The 25,916-nt window shown below is 31.5% G+C and overlaps 1 protein-coding gene across 1 annotated transcript; it reads right to left on the bottom strand.

Annotated features, from left to right (window-relative positions):
• Positions 1 to 19,447: 19,447 nt before the first annotated feature.
• LOC134716265 (homeobox protein XHOX-7.1-like) lies at positions 19,448 to 24,356 on the bottom strand. Its single transcript, XM_063579146.1, has 2 exons — positions 23,714 to 24,356; positions 19,448 to 20,269 (listed from the first exon to the last, which is right to left on the bottom strand). The coding sequence occupies exons 1-2, from the start codon at positions 24,165 to 24,167 to the stop codon at positions 19,848 to 19,850; spliced, it is 876 nt and encodes a 291-aa protein (XP_063435216.1). The 5' UTR covers positions 24,168 to 24,356; the 3' UTR covers positions 19,448 to 19,847.
• Positions 24,357 to 25,916: the final 1,560 nt, after the last annotated feature.

Genomic DNA, 25,916 nt, shown 5'->3' with positions numbered 1-25,916 from the left:
ACCACACAATAGTTGATTTCAGCTACCCAATTGTGAACTTGTCATTTCTTTGTACATGTAGCTACATTGTATCAGCGCCTGCATACGAAGTATATATCTCCCAACTGATACGATATTCCAGGATTTGTATTTCCTATCATTATTTTCTTGATACAGGGTTGCTGCTTACAAAGCAGCTATTAAACCGAAAGTTCCAAGTGGTGACATTCAAATCCTCCCTTTGTAAACTTTTCGGACGCCATCACTCGTTGGTTGCCGGATATGGAATATATACGTTTCACAGAGGAAAGCAGATATTTTCCAAATGCCGTCATTACAATCCTGTTCCCTTTCCCCCAATGTAACCTTCCGATCTAAAATTTTTAATCTGGTTTTTACTCACACGAGCAACACGACGGGTCTCACATTAGGTGCAGGAATTGTTAATTTTGCAATACAACTGTTGATACATTTGTTCATACATTCGTGTGACACAAAGTTCGTAATTAGATTATGCTGTTTTTGTGTGTTGACCTAACTTAGTTTTCGGTATTCGATGGTGTTGTTAGTTTGTTTTATATTTATGAGTTCGACTGTCCCTTTGGTATCTTTCGTCCCACTTTTACATTATTAATTTATGTTTAGTTTAAACATATTTATTTATAGTGGATTGGGAAACAAGTTTTACAACTTATATTAATCCCTTTCCACTTTGCGGGTGCGAGTGCTGCCTTTTAGCTTACTCTTTTTCGAAATCTACAAGGGTGTCTTTAACGTGCAAGATATATTGCTCTCTCTCAACACGGGTCAGCCATTTATCGTCCCCTTCCGACGGACTATCATCGTTTCCTCAAGACCTTACTCGCAAATGGTGTCAAGGGAGAGCCGAAAATTGAGTTCCTGAAATTTTCATCCCGAACGGGAATCGAACAAGGAACCTTTGTGTTAGTATTCCGATGCACTAACCACTACACCACGGCTTTCTTTATTTATGTATTTCGCTGTCCCGACTGTTCTTGTATTTATTTGTACTGTTTTCCTGTCATGATATGTTTTTAATCTAGTGGTATATTTAACATAGCCATAAACCGCGAGGTTTTTCTACCCACCATTTTTCTTAACATGTCCTGTACCAAGTCAGAAATATGGAAGTTGTTATCTTATACTTCGTTTCTCTGCATGTTGCATTGTCGTTTGTTTTTTTGTTGCACTTCATTGTTTCGTTGATTTCCTCTTATAGTTGGTGTATTTTCATTGGTTTTAGTTTGTAACCCGGATTTGTTTTATGACTTTGGAACAGCGGTATACTATTTTTGCCTATTTTATTTTTACTGCTGGTGATTCCTTATTATTGTCACATTAACTTGTTACGTATGTTTAGGTTGTCAATATAACTGTCATACAAATGGAAGATTGAGTAATTTAGATTTAAACCCGGTTTAACCCATCATTTTTTTCGGAATGCCTGTACCAAGTCAGGAATATGACAGTTTTATTCATGGATTCCATTGGTTGAATAAATTTGTTTTAGTTAGTTCTTATAGACTTCTACTGTTCGAGTTTACCTTGGAGTAATTCATTTTTGCAATGCCCGTTTTTCTTAAATATACTCATCTGTTTATATGTATAGATAACGTTTTATACCACAGACACATATTATCAGAAGTAATGGACTTCTGAAATTATACAAAAGACAAGGCCTTCTATACTTCTGAATCTTTTCCCAAGATCGCTCATCATTTTTTTCCTATGCTAATGCACACAAGATTTCTTCATATTCATTAAAGTCCTTGGTTTACTTACCACTGAATTAGTGTAATCTCGATTGATTTATTCTTGGAATTTAGGTATGTATTTAAATGTTCCTCTTATAAACATAAAAAAAAAGTTTATTCTTTATACTCTATAAATTAAATTCTGAAATTATTTGGTTTATTAAAGACTTCAGATACAATAATAATATGTTTAAAAATAGACTTCAAATTGAAATGCCATTAACACCATCATAAGGCAGTTATAGAAGACTCAATTTCCGCTTTAAACAAATAACTTAGCACTGGTTTGTTTCAAATTCTTTTTATCTCTTATTCATAACACTTCTGTTGTATAAATGGTACTAATTTTGAAGGTTCGCACATCATAAGAATTTTATTGGTATCACTTTACCTATAATTTACTAACATTTTCATTGAAGGGGTGTCAACAAATTGTTAAACTGATAGGCTTACATGTGAGCAACCATCCATATTATTGAGTAGCTTTGAAGAATACTGGAATATCATAGCTGTTGCCTCGGGGACTGACTTCGTGTCTATAGTCCTCAACTCACACACTGCTATCTTCAACCATCTCCGTTACTGTTAGATTAAATGCTCGTACCTTTTAACACCTAACATGATGAATACATCCAAAATCAAAATCTTTAAAAAGGCAAACTCTTTTGTTGGTTGAATTACTCCAGGCTATTCCAACCTATTCCGATTATGAAGACCTTTAATAGAAAAGGTTGATGGAATACATTATTCATTTCTGTCTTAGTTGAAAGCAATAGTCTAACACTGTTCCAAATTAAGCTTTGTGATCCATTTATATATATATATTTATACAGAATGCACAAAATTGAAAAACTACGATCGTTTGTACCAGAATCTTTGCAATTAGTCAATTTGTTAAATAGATGCTAAGTACTGGAAATGTCACTGCAATGACATATTATAACAAAAATTGAAACTATAAGAACACATTTCTATGTAACTCATTTATCCAAAACTTAAGATCAGTATGCTAACATTTGCTTATACAACGTGTTATAAAATAAGGAAGAGGTAAAGCAGCTGGGCAAATGACTATACATAGGTTTTAGGTACTATTTTGGATATTTGGTTTTACTTTGTAACAACGTTAATAAAATAACCTATAACTTTATAAAATATACATTGTATACACGAAACATAAATGAAAGTGGTTGGTTTTCTGTTAATTACAATGTAATACTGTTGAGAAAATGAAGCTCTAATCATTACGTATAACTTCTGAAAATAATCCTCCTTATAAAAAAAAATAGACTAACATTGATGATGGAGATGTTCATTGCAATGTATATATTTAATATCATATATAATATATAAACGATTTGTGTGCGTGTATTTCATATACCCTCCCAACCATTTTTGAAGGAGAAATATAATCTAGACATAAAGAAAATAATTTCTTTCATCAGTTTGGTTTGTGTATTTTAACAACTATATAACGTCTGATTCCATTTACCTCTTGGCTACTTTTAAGATGTGTTTTTGAATGATTAATTTATTATTTATATTAAAATTTTTGATCGCTATCATCGTCTTTAACCCTTTGAGATAGGGTGATAATAATAAAACGCTGTGCAATAAAAGTCTAAGCAAGTTACTATCGTTTCGCTTTTTTATCCTTTGATCTGTGCGAAACAGTACGAAATCAACACCATAATGTAATGGAAATATATTATGATAAACACCTCGAGTATCAAATGTCTAATAAAAATTAGGAAAATGGCGCGACCCCTTAACCGTAGTGGAAAATTTCATGAAGGATGTTATACTGTTATTATATTTGTAATAGCTTTTGTAGAACTATTAAATTCCAACTTTGATTTAGACAGTAGATATGTAACTAAAGTAATTAAATTTTAAGCCTGATAAAATTTCTCTTTATTAATGCGCCGTCAGATTGAAGCTAGGAAGTTTTGTATGTTGATATTTGAAGCTATATTCAATGAATGAAGTGGCACAAGGAAACTTATGATTTATGGTTAAAGATGCCTACCTCATTCACACATACATGTAAAACTTTATTAACAAAAAGTTATATTCATCATTCAAAACTTAGCCTAGATACAGTACTGTAATAGTTAGCTGTATAGAAAACGACTTATTTGCTTTCTGAAAGTGTTGAGGTCTAGTGGGGCGCTTCAACTCCCTATTTTCTTTTAGTTCTTATAGTATGCTGTAACATTGCTGTGTCAGGTTGGGGTAGAATTGAGTGCCATATTCTTTATGTGTCTGTTCCAAGTCATAAGCTATTAGTTCAGTGTTTGCCGTCGGTTTATGTTTGTCATATTTGGTTATCGTAAATTGTTCTGTCATAAACTATGCCCATACCGCATAGTCAGCTATAAAAGGCCCCGACGAGAAACGAGAAAACTAACGGTCTAGTTTTTTAATATAACAAACGATCATGGGGGGAAAAACCGCACAAAATTACAGATTGATTGTTTTTAGATGTACAAGCATCGTGTTGGTCCAGAGACCTTTTACCCGTTATCTGTATGTACCATATCATATCATATTAGGACTTTTGACTATTTCATTCAGTCATCGTGCAGGTTATCTGCATTTTTTCGACTGATTTTGCATTAAAGCAAAATTTAGTGTAAATATAATTCTTTTCGTAGTTGAAATAAAATAAAAATTTCTGGTTGACACATATCTATATTAAAATCAATGAGCAAAGCGGAATGCAGATAAAAAAAATATTGTGCTTTAGTTTTAAAAACAAATTCTAACTACAAACAATGGATTTTATTATTGAATATAAAGTAGCAATAACTAAGTATGTTTGGTTTCGATCTAGTTCATGCAAAAAATACATTATTTATTAAACATTATTACAAATTAATTAAGGTCTGCATGAAGTGTTTGAAAACAAAAGATTTATGAATTATTTACAATATCATTGACATGCCGTTATCAATTTCATGGCCCTGTGATTTTCCATAATTGGAGTGAGATGAAGTGATCAACAGTGCTATGCTTCTTTAAGCTAATTTCTAATATTGTCACAAGCAGGAAGTTAATTAATACAATCATTCATATTATAGAACATGTTGATATTCATACTGAACATTAACCCTCATTGGATAATCAGTTTGTATTAACAAACAAACTAAAGAGAAGAGAAAAAGTGTGAATTACATATCGCTGAAATCTTTGATTGCATTGACCATCTTTAAAAAATATAAATATAAATCATTACGCATAACAGTTCTGTGATTTTTTTTCTTTCTTGTGTTTCAATTATCTAAAAACAGTTCTTCCGGTTTATAATGGTAGAAATATAACATACATTAAATAAACCTGCTAATGGGAAGAAAGAAGATACTGACAAAAATGATGTTAAACTATCTTATGGCACAGTGACATCCTAAATAGGCAATAAAAGTTCATGGAATGTATTATGGAATCAATGAAACTATTATTGTTTAGTCTAAGATTTTGGCCACACATAGTTCGCACATATCGTAGATGTAACCCTGCATATATTTAATTAAGTACTTGTGGCTCAATACCTTTGCTGTCTGACTGTGTACTCCTCGACTCGGGTTTTTATAAAGGTCTATCCATTAAAGAGCTTTCTCTGTTATATATAATCATCAATGATTTCACTTTTCATCTTCCTTTTACAATAAGCATGAAGTTTGTCGTGAAAAAAATATATTTCACGGAGATTTCAATAGTTGATCAATTTTTACTGTAATAAATATGAAAGATGACATGAATTATGAACTATATTGGGAAATACAACACACCACATCAAACACAAGACAATAACAATCAAAACCAAGGAGTAAACAAAAACTCACAAAAACAAAGGACATCTACATCAACAGTTACAAATAATAAATAAGAAACAACACGAACTCCACTAAAAACCGGGCGTGAAATCACGTGCTCCGGAAGGGTAAGCATTTCCGGCACCGTATACGGCACCCATCGTGTTATTTCTTTGTTCAGTTCGGAAATGATTGAACGTTATAGGACTGAGGGAGAATATACGATATGATTTGTTACACACTTTTGTCATAATGGCTAATCAGCTCATGATCGCGAACGTAAAATTTCTTGAGTGATGACATTAGTTTCATTGATTCATAGCCCTGTCTTAGCAACTTTTGAGAAAGCAGTAGTCCTCGTTAAACAAAATCCACGTACTTTGAGCTAGCTCTAGAGTAACGTATCAACCGAGACACATGTACTCCATATGCTGGTGCCGCTGGGATGTTGTTACACAAAAATGGAAAGTTGACTATAGGAAAATTAAAATCATCGCGTTTGTCATAAATTTTGGTATTCAACCTACCATCAGCAGTCATTCAAGAAAAAGGTCTAAATATGAAACAGATTTATCTGTGTCGGTAGTATCTTTCATTTCAAGTTCACTTGGATATATTAAATGTAAGTGATCACTGAGTTTATTATTATTAAGAGACAGTACATCATCAATATATCGAAAGGTGAAATTAAAAAGAAACAAATATCCAGGTTTTTTAAAATTTATAGCAATATGGACATATTGATTGATTCTTGCTTGAGTTCATTGGAAAATATTTCAATAAGTTTACTGAATGGTAGAAAAATAAAATATTACTACAAAAGTCTAGCTCTATCATGTACATATAGGCTGACCAAAATAAAGGAAGTACATTTTGAATGCCACTGAAATAAATGCAGTATCAACGACATTCAGGGAAGAAAACTTACCCTTGAACAGACCAAACTAAAAATCAAAAGAAAAAGAAAATTATAGCAAAGGTTCTTTATCAAAGAGAAGGTGTGATACTTACCTTAAACCTTACTCAACCCTTGGTATTTGAACATTCTGACAGCAGTGCCCAATGTGATTTCTACCCGAATTTCTACCCGAATTTCTACCCGAATTCACATCGGTTATTAGACAACCGTGCCGTTCAAATTTTTAGTAAGTCAAATATATTCTTCTATAAAATAGTAGCTTAAGTGCTAGGAAGTGGTTTGAGCGCTAAAAACATGTCTAAAACACTCTTCAATGATACCAGGATTCTGATTTTGTACGCCAAACGCGTATATAAGGCTGCATTATTTTGCGTTTTGATTGATTTATGCTTGATGATGTCGAGTCTTTATGTAGCTTACATCAACCTTATGTGGACTAATGAAGGACGCCTCCGGGTGCGGGAATTTCTCGCTACATTGAAGACCTGTTGGTGACCTTCTGCTGTTGTTTTTTTATTTGGTCGGGTTGTTGTCTCTTTGACACATTCCCCATTTCCATTCTCAATTTTATGGTGGTTAGGTGTATTATAAGCTATCATACTAAATTTCATTATTTTCATATTAACCACGAAATATAATCACTTCCGGGATCCATGGATATTAATATAGTACCATGAATGGATGAGTTCAATTATTTCAGATAAAGCAATAGGCTAGTCAATTGCAATGAAATGCTACATGATATAAAGTAATGACTTTGAACTAGCTGTTAGTAACTGCGAGTACTGTCAGCTCTGTACTAGGGGTCTTAATGTCTTGAGGATGTATATGTAACCTACCACGTCCATTTTGTGTTTATGTTAGATGTATTTATGCTTTATATCGATCTGATGAATTGGGCCCTTTTCAACTGATGTTTATACATTTCTAGTTTGTTCATGTTGTGTACTGTTGCACCACTGTTTTAGGTTAGGGGAGGGTCGCAAATGGGCGCACATGATATTAAGATACATTTTCAGTGAACGTTGTCCTCATATAATATGTATTAACAATAAGATTGCGTCCCTTCTTGATTTATATTTTCAGGTTGGATTCGGGGAGATATGCGTGGAAGAATGAGTTTCCAAGAGAGAATTACAATGAATAACATTTTTTTAATAAGTATAACGTGGGAAATGGTGGTTTACACAACACATTCAATATTACATCAAGAAAAGTACTTTAATAAAAAATGAAAATAAAACATTTCATGTGATTGCGATGACTTATAGGAGAAACATTTTATTTTTTATGTCACATTAATCTGCAATTGAATTGGTCATTAATCGTAAATAAACATTGGACACACAGGGTGCGCATCTATTTCTATACCCGTTTAATGTGTTTGTAGTAAGAAAAGGTGACTAAACTTTTATAAAATATAAACTAACAACTTTTTTATTACTATAAACATGTTTTATGGACATTCCTTGATTTATGGTTAAAGTTTACAAATAATGACAAATTAGTTATTACACGGAAGCATTCAAGAAGATTATAGCTTTTGCAGAGTACGTGTAAACCAAACTCGAAGAACATTTTTCGAAGTTCTTATTATAGTAAACTATAAACCATGCGCTCGAAAGGAAAATCAGCACGTTTTCTTTATTTCGGGCATAGGTATTTCTTTTTTATTCTCAAGTTGACAGCGTTTAACACAAAGTCGCCATAATGAGTTGATTGGCCATTACGACAAAAGTGTGTCAGAAAAATCATATCTGATATTCGTCCTCAATCATAACCTTCCATCATTACCGACCTGAACAAAGAAATAACACGACGGGTGCCGTATACGGTGCAGGAAATGCTCTGCAAAAAGTCCGATAATAAGTACCACCTTGATTTGGGATCGTCATGTTTGCCACAGATCCTGGTCACAAACAAAAACTGAGAAACACATCAAATATAAGAGGAATAAAACGGAACAACTTAAAGGTTATGAAATATCGGTTTCACAAATTTTGTGGCACGGATTTACCCGAAGAAAATGCATGTCAGGAAATCAGTTCAAAAGTGAACGTGAAAAGAGAGTACCTTACCACGGATTTTTTTTAAATATAATAAAAAGCTGCTTAAATTTGCATCTTTTCAATAACTTGGTTTATAGAACAACGTTTACACACCGCGTTGAGTATTCATTTGTTTTGTTAGAGAAAATGCAACAGTAGTATACCGCTGTTCAATAATCATAACTAGATTAAGCGAAAATAAATTCGGATTACAAACTAAAAACTGAGGGAAAGACATCAATCATAAAAAGAACATAAATAACTATTATCTAGCACAAACATTAAACATTTAAAAAATGTAAACGCATACAAATATACCCCTTACAGTTAAACTACAATGATAATGAATAAACGCAACACTCTGATTTAAACAAAAAAAAATCTGAAACTGACATTATCAAGATGCTTGATTTCTTGATTGACAACATAATCGTTACGTTCGGAGAACGGGTTTTTCAACAGACTGTCGGCATTCCAATGGGAAATTGTGCCCCTTTTTGCCGACTTATAAAGATCAGGTTCTTTCACTAAATATTGCAAAATTTGGTGACTATGTTTAACGCATCTATCCAATCGAACTAGAGATCAGGATACAACAGATACAGTTGAGTCGGCCTCATATCTTGACTTACATCTAGAAATTAACAATGAGGGTCGGTTGTAAACAAAACTTTACGACAAGAGAGATGATTTCAGCTTCCCAATTGTGAACTTTTCATTTCTAAGAAGCAACATTCCAGCAGCACCTGCATACGGTGTATATATCTCCAAATTGATACGATATTCCCGTGCTTGCATTTCCTATCACGATTTTCTTGATAGAGGGTTGCTGCTCACAAGGAATCTATTAAACCAAGAGTTCCAAATAGTAAAGTTGAAATCATCACTTCGTCAATTTTACGCACACCATCACAAGTTGGTTGACCGTTGTGGAATAACCGTTTCACAAATGATATCGGATATGTTCCGTTCGTCGTAACTATAATCCCTTTCTCTGCATGAATGTGACCTACCAAATTAGACTATTTACCGGATTTGTTATCATAAAAGCAACACGACGGGTGCAAAGTGTAGAGCAGGATCTGCTTGTCCTTTTGGTGTATCTGAGATCACCCCTTAATTTTGGTGGGGTTCGTGTTGTTTATTCTTTAGTTTTCTATGTTGTGTCATGTGAACTATTGTTTGTCTGTTCGTCATTTTTATCCATGGCGTTGTTGATTTATTATTCATTTATGAGTTTGACTGTCCCTTTGGTATCTTTCGTCCCTCTTTTACATATATAAATTAACCCTTTATACTCGTAAATCTCGTGGGATTTGGTCTGATGCTTAGTCCATTTCTGTGTGTGTTACATTTTAATGGTGTGTCGTTGTTCTCCTCTTATATTTAATGCGTTTCCCTCAGTTTTAGTTTGTTAACACGATTTTTTTTTTGTCCATGGGTTTTTGAGTTTAGAACAGCGGTATACTACTGTTGTATGTATTTAATCAAAAAGTACAAATTGGACCACCTATTCCTGGATGAACTTTGTTTAAATTTTTAGTTGTTTATAATGTATTGTTCTATGTTTAAATCGTATACATTATTTATGTTGCTAAAGAAATGAGATTAGTTCAAGGACTTTATGTGTTCCCAATCAATAAACATAGACATATATGGTTAGATGACATCTTTTTACACTAGAATCCCCACAAACAAATCTGAGGACTACGCCTTTGTTTGAAGGATTTGCGTGAGTTTTTGTATTATAAATTTACTCTTGTTCATATGACTCGGACTATAAACGAGTTTAAGTTTTTAAACAGAAAGTAGAATTTTTTTCGGAAACATAGCATTAAAATCAAATTTAGATACGAAATAGGAAATTAGCTAAAACTTTCGTAAAAAGATGTGTTTATTTTATTCATACAACATGAACACGTGTAACTGTCATCGTGTCGGTAAAGATTTTCTCAAATTATATGTTACAAAAAAGAAGTTTCACAATAACTGTTTCACAAACACTAAGGATAAAAAAAAACACCAAGGTAAAGTATGCATAAAAACGCTTAAACAAACGTTCTATCTGCATATATACATTTAGCTGAATTGGGAATGCAATATTTACTTTCAAGACTTGTATAAAAAATTCTTAAAATAACAGTAAGAATAATTCAGATCTTTGCACTCAATAGTTTATGATGTTTAAATAATTCAACTTAAATGTGCTTATCCGGTGAGAAATCAGTGGAGGCATGAACAAAGAAACAAAAGCGAGACTTATCAATTACTAGTATCAAATGTTCAATTAGTATTAGCTAAATAGAGGCAACAGTAGTATACCGCTGTTCGAAATTCATAAATATATTGCGAAAAAAGCAAATCCGGGTTACATACTTAAACTGAGGGAAACACATCAAATATAAGAAGAGAACTACGACACAACAGACACACAACATTAAAATGTAACACACACAGAAACGAACTATGATATAACAATGACCATTTTCCTGATTCGGTACAGGACATTTTGGTAAAAAAAAAACGGTGGGTTGAACCTGGTTTTGTGGCATGCCAAACCCCCCGCTTTTATGGCAAAGTTAAATATAACATTAAAATAACAAAATTACATTACATGATAGGACTAAAATACAAATAAATGGGAGAACATATAGGACAGAGAAAACACACGAATAATAGCTAACAAAATGTGACAGGGTTAGAATTTAATACGCCAGACGCTCGATTCGTCCAAACAAGACTAACTAGTGACGCTCCGATGAAAAAAGTTCGAAAGCCAAAACAAGTAAAAAGTTTAGGAGCATTGTGGACCAAAAGTTTCAAAAAGTTCTGCCCAATACGGCTACGGTTTTCTGTCTGGAATAAGAACATCCTTACTATTTAGAATACTTCATACTTTGCAAACAGTATTTTTTTATATAAAAATGCCTATATATGAATAAGGCCGTTCGTTTTCTCGTTTGAATTGTTTTACATTGTCATCGGGGGCCTTTTATAGCTGACTATGCGGTATGGGCTTTGCTTATTGTTGAAGGCCGTACGGTGATTTATAGCTGTTAATTTATGTGTCATTTTTGGTCTCTTGTGGAGAGTTGTCTCATTGGCAATCATACCAAATCTTCTTATATATATATATATATATAACGTAAGGGTACCCAAATTGCACCGAGTATCCAAATTGCACCTAATTAGAAAAAATAGCAATGGTATTCTTACAAGATTTCCTAGAGACTAAACAATTTGTATTTTTATGATTTGATACTATGCACGTCTTTCAACATAGGTAAACATATTTAGATTTACACAAAACGTTCACAGTATTTATCAACAGATGGACTGTTTACTGAAAAAGCAAAATGTACGAAAACGTCACCATGCGACGTCATCAAAACGTCATCTTTTTAAAATTAGCAAATACAATATGTTATGAGTATACATTTCGAAAAATATGAAAAGTGAGCATGGACTAATATCCAATTGTTCAAAATATTTGAAGAAATTAAACAAAAGCTCGGTTATTAGACTTTTGACGATGTGAATTTAAGCATGGATGCAATTTGGGTACTCCTCATTACAGAATTATGGAAGGTTTGGAGGTTGATTCAAACCCATTTTTTTATGACTCAATATGGATTAAAAAATAAATTGGTGTACCTATACAATAAAGAAGGATAGGGCTTCAAAATAAACACAGTTTGGATATTTTTTTCTTGATCATAAAAAAACGTAGGTGAAAAAACTGTCAAAATAGGTGCAATTTGGGTACCGTCACGTTATATATAATTTAAAAGTAAAAAACAAAAAAAAATCACATCATAATCGAACATTGTTTCTGTTAGCGCTTTCGTCGCATCTCCAGCGGTTCATCAGACAGAATTGTTATCGTTAATAGTAACGACTTGTGACGTTCCGTTATAGTAACGACTTGTGACGTTACGTTATAGTATATATATAGCCCAGGTGGTCGTTTGGTCTAGCGGGACGGCTGCACTGCAGTGCAGGCGATTTGGTGTCACGATATCACAGTAGCATGGGTTCGAATCCCGGCGAGGGAAGAACCAAAAATTTGCGAAAGCAAATTTACAGATCTAACATTGTTGGGTTGATGTTTAGACGAGTTGTATATGTATATAATAGATATAATTGATAAAACCGGTGACTAACTATACAGGATAAAAAAAATTCACAGCTGCGTTTGCAAAATCGACAAACTCACAAAGTGACGTCACATTTAAGTTTCTGAAAATTTCCAAAAAAAAAACCGGATTGAATTAGGAAAGAATTCAAGATTATGTTTGTAATGCTGATATAACATTTATTAATAACAATGAAAATAACAATAATTATTAATATCAAATGGTGCTAGTAATTAGATAATTCTAGCTTCAATGTAAGTAACAATACTCTATTTAGAAACCAAACACATGGGAAATATATATTCTTCATATTTGAACATACCGCTATGAATTTGCTGCATGAAAAAAGGATAACTAACAATGAGAAAGTGTTCGATATCTCTTTTGTGGTCAGGTTTTCTATTCTTCAAAATTCTAGATATTAATCACGATATGGAGCTGAACTGTATCCGTAGTATCCTTATTGTAAACTTCAATTAGATATATGCTTTTAGCATGGTCTGAAACTAATGTCTTCCCTAAGAGAACAGCATCTTCAGAGCGGAACTTGGATTGGATTAAGCATAATGCAATCCATATAGCAATACGTTTTCATCTGAGAACAAACTACGCCTCTTTCGGGAAGATATATTTTGTTTGTTTACTGATACTTGTTCCCACATACAATCGCCATGTTTCTTCTCACAAGAGACAAAACTTAGGAGTTTTACCAGTATATAAACTGTTTGAAAGCGGACATATTCCTCAAAGTAAAGGGAGGGGTGTTGCAGGAAAGCGGAAATATTACTGAACGTAAAGGGAGGGGTGTTGCAGAATTTATTATAAGTTTAAACTCTTTGAAGTTCAATGCAAATAAATGTTGAGAACATGCCAAACATTTATATGTTTCGACCTTTGCAAATCATAGTAGTGAATATGAACTTTCCATTTCAGGATACGATTTTTTTACGTCACTTCTTTATTACCGTGGGACAGATTAAGTCGTAAAAGGAGTTTCTCTTTGCTGTTCAGTTGTATGCTTCCGAATGTCTAATGTGTTTTGCTTCCCAAACTTTTGATAATGAGCGTATCTGATGGATATCATTAATATTCCAAAACCTACAGAATATGAGAGACATTGTTACGATAATTCTTTATGAATTTATTTTATTGCAAGAAATAATTCTATAAAATGTGAAAATAGATTAGAATGTTTGAAAACGTTTATTTTACCACGTAGCTTGATAATGCTATTTCATTTCAAAGCAATATGTTTTGTAAGCCTGTATTAAATATATTGTGTTGTGAAGAACTAAAATGTACATACAAAATTTATTTAGTACTGTTATTGTCACTTTATCAAAATGAAATACAAACTAAAGGCAATACGTATGAAAACGGACAATTCGTTCATATGTGAATTTCTGCAGACCAACGTGAACATGTTACCAAATTGGGATTTTCAAATATTTTAATCTCGGCAACAATGAAAACATTGTATAAAACATTGCATAGAAAACATCCTGAAACAATGTTTTCCCAAAATTTCAATCTTTTAATTATTGAAATGACATTAGCCTTTAAATCATTGACCATAAATTAGTAGTATTCTTCCTAGTCCCATTAGTAAACAAACTTTTGCAACTACATGTATATCTATGGTTTATTGATCGAAAGATGTTGAGCTTGCAATCAAACAGTTGACGTCCGGACGCCGGCACAACATTCTTCATAGAACAAGTCGATTACGACTTCCTTGCAACTAGAAAAAAAAACGAAGACGGTATATTCTATTTTTTTTAAATTAGTATAAGATCGAAAGATTATCCTGAAAACACAAACAACAAGAATGTGTCCAAAGTACACGGATGCCCCACTCACACTATCATTTTCCATGTTAAATGGACCATGAAATTGGATAAAAAATATAATTAGGACTTAAAATTAGAAAGATCATATCATAAGGAACATGTGTACTAAGTTTCAAGTTGATTGGACTACAACTTCATCAAAAACTACCTTGACCAAAAAGTTTAACCTGAAGCGGGAAAGACGGACGAACAGACGGACGAACGAACGGACGGACGGACGGACGGACGAACGGACGGACGGACGGACGGACGGACGGACGGACGGACGGACGGACGGACTAACGGACGCACAGACCAGAAAACATAATGCCCCTCTACTATCGTAGGTGGGGCATAAAAATAAACTTTCGAGTTATCAATATTAATTACAGTATTGCTTTCGTCAAATACAAAGTCACAAAAAAGTGTTACAGGTAATGACGTTATTTATCATCTTAATTGCGTGTTATAGTATTTGTCTTAATATATTTTAAATCTTTTCTGTTTATAAAAAAAAAAGATGTTGTATGATTGCCAATTGTGTTAATTTTTTGGTAATTTATACTTTTGCCGTGGCTCGGTATTAAAACATCCCGCCATTTTGTCTTTGTGGTATGGTTATTGTTTTTATTCTTGTCTGTTATTATTTTGTTGAACTACTTGTTTGTTTTATAGTGATTACAATTGTCACACAATGTTGACTGCTGTATCCCAAATTTGACAATTTTACCTATTATAGTCTTTTTGTTTTTGTTTTACTCCCATATGGTTGTCAATAAAACGACTGTCAAACAAGTGATTGGTTTAGCAAGCAATTAAACCAGGTTTAATTTACCATTTTCTACATAAGGGAATTTATGTACTAAGTCGGCAGATGTTTTTCATTCGTTTGATGTGTTTGAGTTTTTGATTTTGCCATTTGATATAGGACTTTCCGTATTGTTTTTTCCTTTGGAGTTCGTTATTTTTGCTATTATACTTTTCACTACAGCACATACACTGTTACTATTGTTATTCATTCAATTATACATCTTCACCCCTTTTAAATCGTCACACCACTTTTATGGTGGTACCAACGCTAATTGGTTGACCAATATGACGTGTTTGTGTCCCAAATCCCGAAGTACTGGCTTTGCCGACTTGAAAACAGTCGTCTGGATTTTAAATTAACCGATCGTGTCCTATTTTCTATCCTGATATTTGAATTGGTTCTAGATTTATATGGCGAGTTGTACAGGTATATTTAGCACAAAGAATTACAATGTATCGCTCCAGTTGGAGTTCAAGCGGTTTCCTCATTTTTTTGCTTACTTTGATTATCAAACTAATTTTGACTTTTGAAGATTTGTAAACTTTTGTTTTTTCTTGAATTGTGTCGATGTTTCAATGAAGAAAACTCAACTTATATATTTTTTTTTTTATTTGATTCTAAAATCAAAGCAATCTTTAAATCCATAGTTATAATTTCTTTCAAAATATTAAAAAAAAAGCAAATTCAAAACGGAGTTTTAGAACAACAAATATACACGGAGACTTCATCAGAATATTTGTAAACATCTTCGTGTTGTAACATTAGCCGTGTCAGTAATTGTTTGTTTATTTATGTTTGTAATGTGTCTGGATCCCTGTTTCGTCTGGAACCTCACTTTTCTCTGACATTATCATATCACTTCTAACATCTCTTCTGTAAATATTTTAAATTAGAGTTATCAAATTAGATAATAACGTGTTTTTATTTGATAGCTCGCGTTGAAAGCTCTATTTGTTATCACTTGGAACAGATAATTACGGTATATTAACATGCTTACCTTGCTATACAAACATATGTATTTTTATTGGGTTGAGAAATCTCTGTAAATAATACAAAGATGAAACGGTTATAAAGATGTAATTACTTCAAGCCTAATAAATAAATAACGTTATAGTAAATAGACACACATTGAGCTAGAATAAATTGTTTTGAACCTTTTGATTAATGTTCCGATGTTACCAAATGGACATGATTCAATCATGAAATAGAGGAAGGGTGCAGAAGTCTATTGGTTACCCACTGTTACGTCATCGTAGACTTTCCTTTCAGTTTTAGTGGTTTAAAACTTCAAAGAAAAAGGACCCAAAAAATCGTGGAAATATTTTGAAGAAAGAATTGTAATTTTCGCGTATAAATCATAAAGCACCAAAGTTATTGAAAACATTTCTTTTTAAAATTTTATTAAATTATTTCTTCAAATGATTAATATGTATAGAAATGAAATTATTTTATATACTGCTGATAATATCATAGGTATGGTCACATTCATGAATTAACTGTTTACAAAACTTAGAATGTTTCAAAATTACTAGTATAAGTTTATTTCTACCCCGTAAATATATACCTTTAGCTGTATGTGACAAACACAGACACCCTGAATTGCATTAAACTATTTAGCAGGAATAAATTAGCTTAACAATATTTGGTAAATGTAAACTTTTTAGAATTTTGGATCCTCAATTCTCTTCAATATCGTACTTTTTCTTTGTTCGAGCGAGACTGTTGGGTATTTGTAGACGAACAGCACGTATATGGTGTACAAAATTTTAAGCCTGCATTTGTATCTGATAATATTTTGTTTTTAATTCAGAAACCGGTCTTAACGCTTCTGTAGATTTAGCTTTCAGATGACTCGACCTATCGTATATGAAAAGCATAAATGTGTACTTTGAAAATAGAGAAAAACATAAAAAGTATCAATTTTTTGTTTAATGTTGAAAAATCCTCATATCCTGTCTACAAACAGAAGACAGAATAAGTTTTTTTAAAGACAGCCTCAAGTTTTATAATTTAAGTTAATAATCTCGACGTTTGTGAATGTGTTTATCAATCTTACACATCAGTTGGATTGTATCAAAGTTGTGTAGTGTTGGCTAAAGAGAGGTATACAGTTACCTCATAGAAAATTACACTTTGGGAGATAATTTGAATCATTCAATGTTTTACGTCTGAACAAATTCAAATTTGACAGGAACATTGGCTAAACTGTGAAAGTAAGGGCGAGATGGGAGGTCTTCAATATTTTTATTGTCCACAGTCAGACTTGAGAACATGTTCAAAATGATTAAAGGTGAAAATCTTGTTTGGTTGATGGTTTTATCTATGACAAGCCATTGCAGATAAAAGGCGATAAAAATCCGCCCATTTTACTCTGATTGCAGAGTCATAAAAATATTTTGGAAATATAATATTTATACCAATTCTACAGTTCAAAAGAAGGAATGTGCATAGTAATATGTATTCCAAATGAAAGCTAGGAACATGGGAACAGAGGTATCCAATGTATTCCAATGAAAGCTAGGAACATGGGAACAGAGGTATCCAAGACACTAGACAATATTCCATCTTTGATATATTGCATTAAACACCGACAGATTCTGACATATACTACAATAGAATAGTTTCCATTTTTGTATTCCGAGACTCCTATATGTGTTTTAGTAGTCAGTTGTATTCAAATAGATTAATGTTGTCAATGTGCTTCGTCAGTACATTTAATATATGCAAATTGACTATTCAGCCACGGTTGGCAAAGTTGTCAGAAATTTGTTGGGATATTTTTTTTTTAAGTTTTACTCCCACTTTATTTTAACAGACTGTATTCTTTTATATGATAAACGGAAACAAAACAACAAAAGCTGAGTATGCAAGCATTATATCGTTAATGAGAACGTGAAAATAAATGTTAAATTTCATTAAACTGATTAGGTTGCCTTGAAGTCTCATTTATCCTTCCTTATACATAGCAAGCCTTATGGCCTGTCCCTATCCAACTTGTTTTATCCCAATTGTTGTTCCGGGGATATGGTTTTGCATGGAGTAGCCCTGCCCCACGTTTACTAATTGTTCGTGCTGTAACTTTGCAACCTTCAATATTATATCACTTATTATCGGGTTAAAATATTTAGTGAATTTTTAACGAAAACAAGATAAAAAAAAATAAAATATCATAATTTCAATTTAATGTATTTTCTCCATAGACCAAGGTTTGAACTATATAGTTTTAATGAAGTAAAACAGTTTTTACAATTTTGTTTTTTTTTATTTCCGCACTATTTAAATAAATTTCGATAAGTTTTTCAATCAACAACCACCTTTTATTGTCTTTTTAACGACCAAGATGAAAACAGCATTATGAATCTTTTGAATGACCAAGAGAAAAATCAATGTTAATATTTTATTCTCGGACAGAATTTCATACTTTACATAATTTTACAAATCTAAATACAAGAGCTCACATGAACCAGATATTATATTGTAAAATAAAAAAGAAATTCCGTGCTCTCTTTGATTTTTAGAAAACTTATTTTACAATATCAATTCGAAATTGCTATGAACTAAAAGCTTAATCGAAAATAATTTTCAAAAATCCAAACTTCTGTTATTAAATTTTGAAGCTTACAAATAATAATAATTTGTCAAATTTGCCTCAATTTAGAAAGGTAGTCCGTATTCTTCCAAGTTTGTTTGGGCATTAATAAAACATGTGCAAAGTTGTAATCTGAAAAACTTGCATAGTTTGTAATCTGTGTTTTTGTTTGAAAAATAAGCAGAGTTTCTGTTTGGAAAATATGCACAGTTGTATTTCGATTTTGTAGCTTTTTGTATTTTTTTTAATTATATTTCAATTGTAAGAGGTAAAGGAAGTGATCCATATATTCTTAAAAATAAAATAGTAGTAGTTCGATGACGAATTGGGTTATTTTTACTGCCACCTGCTTTATGAAAGTCATTTTGCTCGACAACTTCATTAACAGTCATAAATATCAATTTTCAATACATATATATTGCGTCTATAAAATGTATTTTTATTGGATACTTTTCACAAATCATTTAACACATCTCATAATTTGGAAATGATAAACAGAATGAACGACTTTTATTCATCTCAAATATAATAAAATTATAAACAACATTTGAAGGTGTAAATCATATATTTAATTGCAAATAAATGTATTTTACAACAACGGGAATAACCACGTGATTTTTATAAATATTATTTGATATATACAAAACGAATAACCAAAAAATATCCGTTACCTTAATTCAACAAAAACAAAATATTTTGGCAAGTTTTTTTTCATAATGTTTACTGCAGTTTAAATCTCTGCTGAAGCACATATACGTTATCTACACATCCAGACTGACTCCGCAATTAGTTTGCTATGCTTCAAGTTTGTTGGTCACCATCTTTCTAGCACCGAGAAAAGGACAATCAGGAGCACATGTGATAGCACGCAATGTACTTTTCGATCACCCGTAATGTAACATGGAACAATGGTCCAGTCTTTGGTCAGACAAGTTTGTAATAAAATCTAATGATGATATACCATGCTGACACTTCCATAACTAAAAGGAGACATGAATGAATGTGGGAAATTTTGTGGTCGCCCAAAATGGTTTCCATAAAAAGCTGCAGCGGCGGGAAAAGTAACCCCTATTGCAGGCGGAAGCATAGGTTTTGATGCCATTTTAAGTTTTTCTAATTCTGCTTCATGAAGTCTTTTTGCTTTTGCTCTTCGATTCTGAAACCAAATTTTAACTTGGGTTTCAGTTAAGTTCAAAGAAGCTGAAAACTCAGCACGTTCAGCTATTGAAAGATATTGTTTTTGGCGAAATTTCCTCTCTAATGCTAGCAGTTGAGACGTTGTGAAAGGGGTTCTAGGTTTTCTGTTTGTTTTATGCTTCCGTAAGGTACATTTCTGTGGGTTTATCCTTCCTCCAGGACTAGGAGGTCCTACAAATAAAGAAAAACAACATTAACACACATTAACTCTTATCTCAATTAGATAATTGTATTATTAACCATATCACGAATGCAAATCAGCAATATTGATAAAGTGCCTGCCTGCGAATATCTGTTAATTCGCGGGGGTCATCTGTTTTACCTCTAGCTGATTGTTCTGCGATACTACAGCATAATATACTGAACATTTAATTAGACACACATTATCTCACCATTTAGTCAACAAGTAAACCTAAATTTATTAAAATTAATTATCGGTAGCAATAATTGAAGAGGCCTGTTGAAAGGTATCATTGATAAGGGATTGATACAATAAATTGAACGACACCGTGCTATACTGATTGACAGCGTAGAAGGTTATTAACAGACTTAACACTAATAATTATCTTCCAACTATTGAACATTTTATCTTAATTCAATTAATTGGCAGCTATTTTGACCGCGTGATTTACGAGATGTTCATTTCAGTGACAACATTAATGTGTATCGTTAATATGACACGCTAGTTTACGATGCTCAAGTTTCATAACTTTTCTTGAATTAGTTCCATTATCTTTATTGTAGTAGTTAGCAAATTATAAATGGATTATTATTTGATATGTATTTCCCTCCCAAACTTTATGACCACCAGACTTCACAAATCAAACCAAAATCATGGATGGTATATAAGAGTCTATTTTGCAATATGATCAGCAAGCCAACACTATTTTGAGGAAACGAAAACCCAATATTGATGTGAAAATAAGATGGCATCGATTTTATAATTATTTTTTCTTTAAAATAATTTTGTCAGATGTTCATTATAAATCAGCCAACTCAGTCATAGAGTAGAGAAAATGTGAGAATGTGGTATTAAAATTATTTCAGCGGCCTCAGAGTTCTTGGGAAACTATGATCAAACTCCGACATGAACTTACTAACTCTTCCAATATATACTTTACAGATTAACTTAAATAAGTGTTTGCGTCTGTTAACTATGTGTGAAATGTTTTCTTGAATTATAATTTTTCAATTTTTCAAAATAATTGTATGATATATCTACCGTAACATTATAATATCGTAAATCAGTATGGTCTTTTTCGACATCTTCTTACAAAATAAGTCAATGCTGCAATATCTTTTCAATTTAACAATATAGACAAACATTAAGTTATTAAACAGCTCAATTCTATTCCAATTTATTTGAATTATGTCTAAGCATTAAATATTTTCAAACAGCTCAATTCATTCAAATTTATATAAAGATTTATCTATTAGATAAAGACCGAATTGTAGGGTGCATTCACATTTGCCTTCAGAATTTATTATGAAAAATAAATTTATATTTCTTTTTTATGTTTTTTTCATGCATGAAATTGAAATACACATGATTACACATATTAACCCATGTAATTTAGTAAGATTTACAATTTTTAAAATTGATGAGGATATTAGTAAATTCAAGCGAAAATATAATGGTTTGTTCCATAGCGTTATTTCATGGTCTAACAGATGCAAACAGTTATGTTAAAAGTGCACAAATTTTCGTTTTTTTTCAAGGTTATCGTAATTTTGCTATTTGCATATATTTGCCTGAAATTGTGTCAAGGAAAAAAAATATTTGAAAGAAACAACAAAAACCAAGACACATTCATTTGACGATATATGTTATAAAATGAGTTTTGATAGCAGTATTTTTTGTGAGATATTTAAACATGTGTAAATAAAATCTTGGAATTTTTATTTAAATGATATTGGTCATTGCTGAAGACCGTAGGTTACATATAGCTTGCATCCACTGATTTGGACCGTCTAGTGGATAGTTGTCTCTTCGATAATTATACCACAGTTCTACATATTCTTTCATTCTTAGACCATAGAAGTAAAATGAATGTCAACTATATTACTTTCATGCTTAGACTTACTCGAAATTAAACAATTTAAATGATTTAGTATGTATATCTTTTAATTCTCATATTTTTTGTTTGTTTAAATGAATAAATACTTTCGTTCATAAACACTCAACCTCCATAAAAAAAATTAATATACGTATAACACGTATACACAAATATTTTATCTTTTAATTCTCATATTCATTATTTATTAAAATGAATAAACACATTCGTTCAAAACACCCAACACCAATAAAAAAAATGATAACACATACATTTTACATCAATTGCAATATACTAAAAATTGCTTAAAAGTTAATACACAAAAGAACTCTGACGGTTTTATACATAATACCAGTGATAAAATCACAACTGAAGATATCATTTCCTACTTTGATGATCCTATAAAATTATGCACAATTTTTAAGTTTTTGGGCATAATATTATTTTACAGGTACGACAACAAAGGTATAAACTACAAAGTAAAGAGACAGGTGCGAATATTAATGAAAACATTAAAAACTAGCTTTAGGTGTAATTTTATACTAAAATACAAATGTATCTATTGTCGGTCCATTATCATCGGTAATCACTCTACATTACCCTACAGTAATTTTATTTATTAAAATCATTAATTCAATCATCGATTAGGTTTAAAATTAATGTTCCATCAATCCGATCTATTTGTCTTCATTGTAAACTTGTAAAGAACTACAAATGATCACACTCATTTGTTATAATGGTAATCATACTTAATTTCAATGTAATGTCACATGTTAAAGAGATGTTAATTTTATTAATATGCACATTTTAAATATGTACGTGGAAAATTAATATTAATGTTATTTCTATTCAACCTTAGATCTTTGAAAAAAAAACATTAAAATATGAATAAGAGGGTTTTTTTGTAGGATATTTAAATATGAAACATTCTAATAACTGAAATATTTCTGTTTCTTATGAAGTGCTTTGAAAAATTGTTGAGAGTTTTTTTTTCTCTTTTCATCTTCAAAATAACCACCTTTTAAGTTATATGTTCAGTTAGGTGTATGATTGTTATTGGAATTTTTATGGCTTGAAAAAAAATATAAAATAATTTCAACTTTAAAATTCAGAGAAATATAGTCTTTTCTCATTAATTTCTATGTTGCTCTAATCAAAATTTTGAATGATACATCGAGATATTTTTACACAAAATTCGATTATATTTATATATTCAATTGCTTTTTGAAAATTAATATTTTAGCAGTTTAAAAGAAATTTTGAAATACAATTTGCAAATAATTAGTGATATTCATCTTTGTTTTGAAAGAATTCGACTCTCCATCAGATAAGATAATAAACAAATAAACTAAGAATTTACACAGAGTTATACTTATTGAGTTTTTAAACTCAAATTTCGAGATAATATAAAATTAAGGAGATGTGGTATGATTGCCAATGAAACAGTACTCTCCCAGAGTCCAATAGGTTTTTGTGAGCAATGTAAAGAAACGTGTAGTATACTTAATATCATTATTTATTTTATTTTAAAGTTTTTTCTTTCCTATATTAATTTATTTACCTTTTGGAGGAGACAGTCCCGTCGTTGATAACCATGGGAATGATGAGGTATTGTAATAGTTCTGCCACCGACTTTCTCCAGGAAGTGGCACATTACCATTTCTACAGATTGTTTGTTTATTTAAAATGTCATCCATACTAAAAGGCCCCATTGTGGCTGATGGAATCCTTGGTTGTTCCTGTAAACTGTCTTCAGAACTCACAGAATTGGGTGATTCTGTGTTGTCACGGTCATTGATAGGTCCCTTTTCAGACATTATTGAATCCACACTGAATTTTAAAACTTGTTTCTGTCCAGACGATGGAGATAGTTTAGCACTTTGGTTTTCCTGAGGTTTTTCAGACATGTTTTCACTTTGAGTTTGTTCTGTATTCTCGGATGATTTTGATGCGGTTGATGACGGTAGCTTACTAAAAGCAGAATTGTCACTAGAAGAAAACGGAACAGGCTGCATATTTGTTCATCAGAAGTGCTATTGTTAATATTAAATAATTATTTCACTAATAAATGTCAAGAATACAGTATGAAAAAGTTTTAAACACTCTTTCTGTCGTCTTTTCAACTACTGTATCCATTCAGAATCACTTTGAAAGTTTTATCATCCATATGCACTGTTCGGAAGTGACGTCAGCCAATCAGAAAGTCACTATTGGTGAGATTACAAATTGGTGTGTAATGGCGTATAAATTACCGTCTTTTCATTGGAAACTGTTGAAAATCATTCAAGTATGCCGAGATGGTGTGTGTTAGCAAACAGAAGATAATTTGAAACACTTCGGTGGGTGATATTCAAAGCAAATTTGATCAAAGGCCTTGTCAGTCGTATTAACAAAGGGAATATCAGCTACCTCCTCGGGTTATGAAACTAAGTATATTATTATCACACTTTTGAATCCACTTTATTTAAAGGTAGATTAATTTAGATGATCTAAAAGTCACTCTTGTTATTTGCCCCTATTAGAAATGATCAATTACCCTTCGTATAGTATATCACTAATTGCTCATTACGGTCTGTATCAACGGTGTCATCGCAAAGAACGGCGAAGTCACTTACAAGAGTAACAGGCGCCGAGCTACATCATCTGTTAAATGAGGGTGGGATCACAATATCAAAAATCAACATCAAGTAAAACCCGTCAATAAAAAGAAAAATTGTCGCTTTTCTAACACCTTCTGGTGCTGTCGCTTTAATTTTAAGTAAATAGACAACGATATAGTTATCTTTAAATTAAATCCAGCTTTTAAGTTCACCTCAAATTTCAAAACTTCAATTAAATTCGTATTAATAGAAGATATATTATAGTTGTGTTTAAATTTCTAATTTTATTTATATTTTAAACATATAGTTAATTTCAACATATGTTTCTTTAATTCTGGAATCAAATTTCTATACTTTCTGTCATTTTCAAAACACATTTCGGTTTAAATAAATCATTCTAAATTGATATATACATAATTTAATTAATTGAGTGAGTGAGGGAAAGAAAGATTTTGATTTGAAAAAAGGTTGAAATAAATAATGAATTGTCTCGATTTATTTAGTATTCATTTTTACTCTGGTGAAAAATAGAAACAATTATCAGTGAAATATATACTTCACATATCAAACAGATATTGTTTTTCAAGATTGTGATTCGCGATAATTTGTCTTATTCAATAAAGTAAAAGAATAATGTTAGTTATTTATTCCTAAGTATGTATTTATTGATATTAATTACTTTCAAGATTTTAAATAAACTAAATTGAAGACAGAAGATGGTACGAGATATAAAAATAATCTTTGATAGATATGTAATTATTTTCGGTTTGTATTTAAAATTGAAAAACTTGTCCAACATTTTTATAGAAAATATTAACAAAAATGTATTCTAGAAACACAACTATATAATTTTGTAATAATATGATGATGCAAAGTGCCTTGTTATATAGGTTTTTTTCATCATTTGATTCCAATTGAAGTGCATACAAACTTAATCAAAATAGGTAAATCATATCTTTGCATTATAATATATTTTGTTCAACTTATAAAACCTTAATTTCTATGTATTTTTTTTCTGTTTCAGAACAATAATAAGGAGACCTCTGCTGACCTCTGCTGACCTCTAAGCTCCTCTTTTTATTAATATTTGTTGGAGTGCTGTCTCATTAACGCCTATCTATCATGTCCTCTAATTATTCATATGCTCAAATGTTTGTTAAAACT

This window comes from Mytilus trossulus, chromosome 4 (genome assembly GCF_036588685.1).
Source record: "Mytilus trossulus isolate FHL-02 chromosome 4, PNRI_Mtr1.1.1.hap1, whole genome shotgun sequence".
NCBI lineage: Eukaryota > Metazoa > Mollusca > Bivalvia > Mytilida > Mytilidae > Mytilus > Mytilus trossulus.
Note: the sequence above shows the minus strand (reverse complement) of the source record. Positions and strands in the feature narration are given on the sequence as shown.

What these genes read in the sequence shown, in the direction of transcription:
- LOC134716265 (XM_063579146.1), bottom strand. Translation starts at nt 24,167, where the DNA reads ATGCAGCCTGTTCCGTTTTCTTCTAGTGACAATTCTGCTTTTAGTAAG. An exon ending in GGGACTGTCTCCTCCAAAAG is followed by an intron (nt 20,270 to 23,713) that starts GTAAATAAATTA and finishes CTTTATTTGTAG; the next exon opens with GACCTCCTAGTCCTGGAGGA.